We start from the raw sequence: 6,999 nt of genomic DNA, 5'->3' as shown, positions 1-6,999 counted from the left end.
TCCAATTGGATGTAAGTTAGCATAAACTATTATTGTTGACATTACCCTTGAGGTAAAACGTTGGGAGGCAACACTATAAGCCCCTATCTTTCTCTGTGTCCGATTAAAACTTCATAACCATAAGTATTGCGTGAGTGTCAGCAATTGTGAAATACTAAATGATAGTTGAGTATGTGGACTTGCTGAAAAGCTCTTATGTAGACTCTTTCCTATGTTATGATAAATTGCAATTGCTTCAATGACTGAGATTATAGTTTGTTAGTTCTCAATGAAGTTTCTGAATCATACTTGACATTGTGAATAGATTGTTACTTGAGCATAAGAAATCATATGACAATATATATATATATATATATATATATATATTTTGTTGTTATAAGAATGATCATGATTCCCTCATGTCCGTATTTTATTTTTATCGGCACCTCTATCTCTAAACATGTGGACATATTTTTCGATATCGGCTTCTGCTTGAGGACAAGCGAGGTCTAAGCTTGGGGGAGTTGATACGTCCATTTTGCATCATGCTTTTATACCGATATTTATTGCATTATGGACTATTATTACACATTATGTCACAATACTTATGGCTATTCTCTCTTATTTTACAAGGTTTATATGAAGAGGGAGAATGCCGGCAGTTGGGATTCTGGGCTGGAAAAGGAGCAAATATTAGAGACCTATTCTGCGCAGCTCCAAAAGTCCTGAAACTCCATGAAAGTCATTTTTGGAATTAATAAAAAATACTGGCGAAGGAATCAGCGTCAGGGGGCCCACACCCTGTCCACGAGGGTGGGGGGCACGCCCCCTGCCTCGTGGGCCCCCTGACAGGCCTCTGGTGCCCATCTTCTGCTATATGAAGTCTTTTACCCTGGAAAAAATCATAAGAAAGCTTATGAGACGAAACTCCGCTGCCACGAGGCAGAACCTTGGCGGAACCAATTTAGGGCTCTGGCGGAGCTGTTCTGCCGAGGAAACTTCCCTCCGGGAGGGGGATATCATCACCATCGTCATCACCAACGATCCTCTCATAGGGAGGGGGTCAATCTCCATCAACATCTTCACCAACACCATCTCCTCACAAACCCTAGTTCATCTCTTGTATCCAATCTTTGTACCAAAACCTCATATTGATACATGTGGTTTGCTAGTAGTGTTGATTACTCCTTGTAGTTGATGCTAGTTGGTTTATTTGGTGGAAGATCATATGTTCAGATCCTTAATGCATATCAATACCCCTCTGATTATGAACATGAATATGATTTGTGAGTAGTACGTTTGTTCCTGAGGACATGAGAGAAGTCTTGCTATAAGTAGTCATGTGAATTTGGCATTCGTTCGATATTTTGATAAGGTGTATGTTGTATATCCTCTAGTGGTGTTATGTGAACATCGACTGCATGACACTTCACCATTGTTTGGTCCTAGAGGAAGGCATTGGGAAGTAATAAGTATTTAGTCCACGGATCACTCATGGTTCTGTAAATTATTTATGCTTCAAAAAGAGCAATGTGCTAAATTTATACATGATTCTTTTGCAGTTCGAAATAATAGCAAATTGGTAAAAATTGTAGTCCCAACCATGGCTTGCGTGTTGATACTCGCATGCCTCTTTGTCGGGATATTCAAATACAGAGGTATAATAAAAAATGCCCCTCGTTTTCAAAATTGCATCTCATTTTGTGAGTGTTAATAACAATGTATTGATCTTTAGCAAGCAAACCAAAGAAGTATGGAATCCACAATGGAGCAATGCTAGGTTACCTTAGCTCGTCTAATGAGATTGGAGGTGAACATGTGGACTTCCCTTTTGTTAGCTTTGAAGATATTTCCACTGCAATCGATAATTTCTCTGACTCTAAACAAATCGGAAGTGGAGGTTTCGGCAAAGTTTACAAGGTAACAAAAGACTTTGCATCCACGATTTTAGTAGGAAATACTCTGTTTTTAAAGAACAATTTTATCTATGAAAAAATTGCTATCATTGTTTCACAATTTAGGATGATGCAATCATGCAGGGAATCCTTCAAGGGGACAATGAAGTTGCTATCAAAAGACTTAGTAAGGGTTCTGGGCAAGGGATACAGGAGTTCAGAAATGAGATAATTCTGATTGCCAAATTGCAGCACAAAAACCTTGTTAGACTTCTTGGTTGCTGTATTTTTGGGGATGAGAGATTACTTATATATGAATATTTACCAAACAAAAGCTTGGACGCCTTCCTTTTTGGTATGTGCAGACTTCTGATACATATTACAAGTTTTTGATTAGCCAAAATGATATCACAGATCACTAATGGTAATATACTTCGTGTATCATTCATCTTTGGAGATGATACAAGACAATATGTGCTTGATTGGCCTACACGCTTCCAAATAATTAAAGGGGTGGCTAGAGGTCTTCTTTACCTCCATCAAGATTCAAGATTAACTATAATTCACAGAGATCTCAAACCAAGCAACATCTTGTTGGATTCCGAAATGACTCCCAAAATATCAGATTTCGGTATGGCAAGGATCTTTGGTGGAAACAAACAAGAAGCAAAAACTACCCGGGTTGTTGGGACATAGTAAGTAATTCAAGCAACTAGCCACCTTTCAATATTCCAATTTCTATTGTCTAGTTATCCTAAATTATACATTTGTTCTTAAATTGTCTTAGCAGTGGTTACATGTCGCCTGAATATGTTATGGGAGGCGCCTTTTCTGTAAAATCCGACACGTATAGCTTTGGTGTTCTTCTCTTGGAGATTGTAAGTGGCTTGAAGATCACCTCACCGCAACTGGTAGAGAACTTTGTCAGCCTAACAACTTATGTAAGTATAAAGAAATGCACAGAATTTTAATATGTCAAGCATTGTAACTTGCTCATCAGTTGGTTCTACTGGCTCAGGCATGGAGACTATGGGCAGATGGAAAAGCAAGAGAACTGGTGCACTCTTCATTTGTTGAGGATTGTTCACTAACTGAAGTTGTACGGTGTATTCAAGTCTGTCTCTTGTGTGTTCAAGACCGTCCGGATGATACGCCACTCATGTCATCGGTAACTTTTATGCTGGAGAATGAAAGTGCGTCGCTTCCAGCACCAAAGCAGCCAGCATATCTTGGTCTACAGAATTTCGAAAGTGAAGAATCAAGGGAGAACTCTATGAATACAGTGAGTATCACAGCAGTCGAGGGGTGTTGAGCGTTATATATGCAAATTTCAGTATCTGAAGCCATATACTTTATGATTTACAGATATTTGAAATACGATTTCTTCGGTAGGTCATTGTGTTGCACACAGAATGGCTGTGAATTGAGAATTCATCCAGAATGTTCTATTTCGAACAAATGTATTTCTTTTCTTGCTCTGTACGCTGTTGGCATTATCTACAATGTCTTGTTCATTGATGTTGTTGGCCCGAGATCCCTCCTTCCCGATGGTAATGCCTCTCTTGCCCCTCACTGTAGGCACTGTATCAGTCTATTAATAATAGTTTAAATGCAATTGATATCGTGCCTCCTGAACATAATCACATGGTACTTTTATCTCTTCTGCATTTAACTCATGAACATTTAGCTTGAAAATTTCATAAATCCATCAAACCTGTGAAGCACTCTCTTCTAGTGATCATATATGGTGTGTCATGAAGATTATTTTGAACTATAAATCAATGTTTGCGGCATATTCTATTATTCAAAAAAAGCTCTGTATCCTTGGAACATTCTGGGTCATATATACTACGAGTAAATTGTAGAAAACCACAACTTTAAAGGCAAGCTCTGCGAAAACTACTACAATACATTTTTTTTGCAAAAAACACCATGTCTACGGTAATCTTTTTGCAGAAAGCACTGATCGGCGGATCGGGCTCTGTTAAGCTTGTTTATGACAGGCGGGGCCTGTTTTTTGCGTACGTGGCACCGTCGGCCGTCCCGACAGCCGTTACACGGCGTTTGACGGTGCCATCCCCCTCCACCCCCCCTGAAAAGGCCGGTCGCTGCCCCCACTCCCTACTCTGTCTCGCTGCTCTCCTCTCGCTCACTCCTCCTCCCATGTCTTGCTCCTCTGTCTTGCTCGCCGCACCCGCCGCCGCGTCGCTGCGCCCCTGCCGTGTCGGCATGGTTTCTTGGAGCGATGGGTCCAATAGCAGCGAGAACACCGTGGAGTACGCCAGCTCAGCTTCTGACGACGGCATCATTAAGGTAAGTTCAGATTTTTAGGGTTAGGGTTTGTGATTTGGGTTTTTTTTCTTGAATGCGCTTGTTTGCTGACATGTGGATCAAATGTCTGGTATTCCTATGCACTACAGATCCCTGCTACCACTGAAGACTCCGATTTCGAGGGACCTGAAACAGAGTTGGTTGTGCTCTGCCATGAACATGGGAAGGCCGCAGAAAGGCGTGTTGCTTTCGAAGGAATCCACACTGGCCGGAGGTTTCTTTGCTGTGCTGAGAAGGTATATTGTGATTTGTTTTCTCTGGATCTGTACTGTGGAGGCAGGCATTGCAGTTTATTGTTAAGTTTAGTTGTATTGTTAAGTTAGGAAAGTGGATTAGAAGCAATTGTTTACTCTGGCAGCATCTTAAAACCATGGCCTGGCAACATTGTTAAGTTAGAATATGCATGGGTTACTGGAGCAAGACAAAGGATGCATGGGTTACTGGAGCAGGACAAAGGATGCAACTTGTTTAGCCTGACATGTTAGGTCATTTGATTGATTTTGTTTACTTTATAGCAGGACAACATTGTTTAACTAGCATGAGGACATGTTTAAGTAGTCCTCTCTTCAGCTCTGAATGTGAGGATAGTACATAAATAGTGTTGCTTGGAAGCATTCTAATGTATTTGTTTATGTTATTCTGATTTTGTTCAGGAAGTAGAAACTGTGGGTTAGTTGAATGGATTGATCCAGCTTGGTCCAACACCCTTGAGAATGCATTAGCCAAGTTATGGTTTATGTGTGAAGAAAGTAAGAGAGACAGGAATGAGGAAAATTTGATGCATTCATTTACTGTTCATGACTTGACACAAGAGAAGAAGAAGCTGCAGCAGAGCTATGAGAAGTTGGCTGAAGATGTCAATGGACTTTTGGATGCTCAGGAAAGGAGGGGAGAGGTAGAAAGGAAAGATGTTGAAACCAACAAGCTTCAAGAGAAGTATGACATGGTTAAGAACCTAGCAGCTGCTCAAGCAACTGTCATTAGGAACATGAAGCTCAAACTAGCTGAAGAGAGGAAGAATTTGCAGAAGCACATTGATGAGCTCAAGAAGACAGTTGAAGAGAGCAATGTGAAGCTGCAGGGGGTCAAGGCCATCATAAATGGATAAGCAGAGTGTGGTTTGGCATTTGCTGACCTTTTGCAGAGTGTGGTTTGGCATTTGTTGTAATGATAGTAGTTTAAATTCTATTATCTATGAGTACTTCTGAACTATGGTGATGTAATGTAGTAATCTTCAAGTATGATTATGTATGGATTTGAACTAATGTTGAATGTGATCTTAAGTATGTTTCTGTGCAACTGGTGTTTTTGAGCTTAGTAAGCTATTTACAGTTATTGAAATTGATCTTAAGTATGTTTATGCTCAACTGATAATTGTGAGCATCAAGTTGGGTCAATTAGTGGTTTTTGCTTTTTGTCGACGCCGAGGCATCAAGTAGGGGTTTTTGGCTTTTTATCGACGTCGAGGCATCAAGTAGGGTGAACTAGGGTTTTTGGATTTTTATCGACGTCAAGGCATCAAGTAGGGGTTTTTGTCTTTTTATCGACGTCGAGGCATCTAGTAGGCTTTTTGGCACAAGAGTAGCATCACAAGAGTAGCAGCATCATCATGACTAGAGTAGCACTAGATTAATTGATCATCATAGTTGATCATCACAGGACTACTAGAATGCCATAGTTTGACAAAAGGATCATAACTGGAGTAGCACTACATTAATTGATCATCACTTGATCATTACAGTACCAGAACCTAAGTTGGTCATTATAGTACCAGAACATAACTTGATGATCACTTGGTCATCAAAATAGTAGCGGTGGCATAACATGATAAAGCATATTTTGGATCGCAACATCAATCCCATGCTGCACCAGAAGCAGTCAGGTAGTCCTTGATCTTCTGGGTTGGCTTTCTGACTCTCCGGGAACCACTGTTTGGTCTTGGAGGCAAGAAAGCTGCCCTTGCTCCCTTTGCAGCAGTTGAATCCCTAGTAGCTCGAGCCTTACCCTTTGCAGCAGCAGTAGCAGATCTTGTTGATGGTGCAGTGGTAGAAGATGGGGTCCTCTTTGGTGGTGCTGGGGCAGTGGCAGAAGATGGAGTTCTTCTTGCTGGTGCTGGTGCAGTGGCAGAAGATGTAGTCCTCTTTGCTGGTGCTGGTGCAATGGCAGAAGATGGAGTTCTTCTTGTTGGAGTTCTTCTTGTTGGTGCTGGTGCTGGTGCAGTGGCAGTAGATGCAACCCTTCTTGCTGGTGCAGCAGATGAGGCAGCAGTAGCAGCATCAGGTGGGTAAGAAGAGCTGCTTGGCTGCAAACAGAACACAAGTAATTCAGCATTTTTGTTACATGCATAGAGAACACAAGTAATTCAGTAATTGTTTCTTACCTCATGCCTGTTCTTTCTCATGGCTAGTGTAGGCTTCAAAGCAACATGGCAATTGGTATACCTATGGCCAACTTTGCTGCAATTAGAACAAGTGATTGAGGCCATCCTTGAAGTGTCTTTTGGAGCTGGCTTCTCATGTTTGCCCTTTCTTCTCTTAGTTTGTGCTCTGTCTTTGTGTTCTTTGAAGACTGGAGGCTCAATGTCCCTACTGTCTGTCCTTGGCCACATGTCAGGGCCAGGTACTGGATAGATTATGGGACTATAAGCAGCCTTGTACATTGGTTTTTTGAAAAAATCATGAACAAAGTCCTCTGGTTGTAGCTTAGCTTTGTGTATGGCAGAGATAGCATGATGGCAAGGCATTGCTGTCATATCCCACTTCCTACACCCACAAGTGTTTTCCTGCAGGTTAAC

The 6,999-nt window shown here is 41.2% G+C and overlaps 1 protein-coding gene across 1 annotated transcript in view; it reads left to right on the top strand.

Annotated features, from left to right (window-relative positions):
• LOC119361250 (G-type lectin S-receptor-like serine/threonine-protein kinase B120) overlaps window positions 1-3,489 on the top strand; it is a 47,289-nt gene extending 43,800 nt beyond the window's left edge. The window contains exons 2-7 of the mRNA XM_037626554.1: window positions 1,542-1,637; window positions 1,715-1,899; window positions 2,001-2,229; window positions 2,332-2,569; window positions 2,665-2,815; window positions 2,893-3,489. Coding sequence (XP_037482451.1) covers window positions 1,542-1,637; window positions 1,715-1,899; window positions 2,001-2,229; window positions 2,332-2,569; window positions 2,665-2,815; window positions 2,893-3,186 — 1,193 coding nt within the window. The 3' untranslated portion in view covers window positions 3,187-3,489. The remainder of the gene's footprint in view (window positions 1-1,541; window positions 1,638-1,714; window positions 1,900-2,000; window positions 2,230-2,331; window positions 2,570-2,664; window positions 2,816-2,892) is intronic.
• The last annotated feature ends 3,510 nt before the right edge of the window (window positions 3,490-6,999 follow it).

Source organism: Triticum dicoccoides, chromosome 2B, assembly GCF_002162155.2.
Source record: "Triticum dicoccoides isolate Atlit2015 ecotype Zavitan chromosome 2B, WEW_v2.0, whole genome shotgun sequence".
Classification (NCBI taxonomy): Eukaryota; Viridiplantae; Streptophyta; class Magnoliopsida; order Poales; family Poaceae; genus Triticum; species Triticum dicoccoides.
The sequence above is the reverse complement of the archived record's forward strand: the minus strand, read 5'-3'. Positions and strand labels throughout refer to the sequence as shown.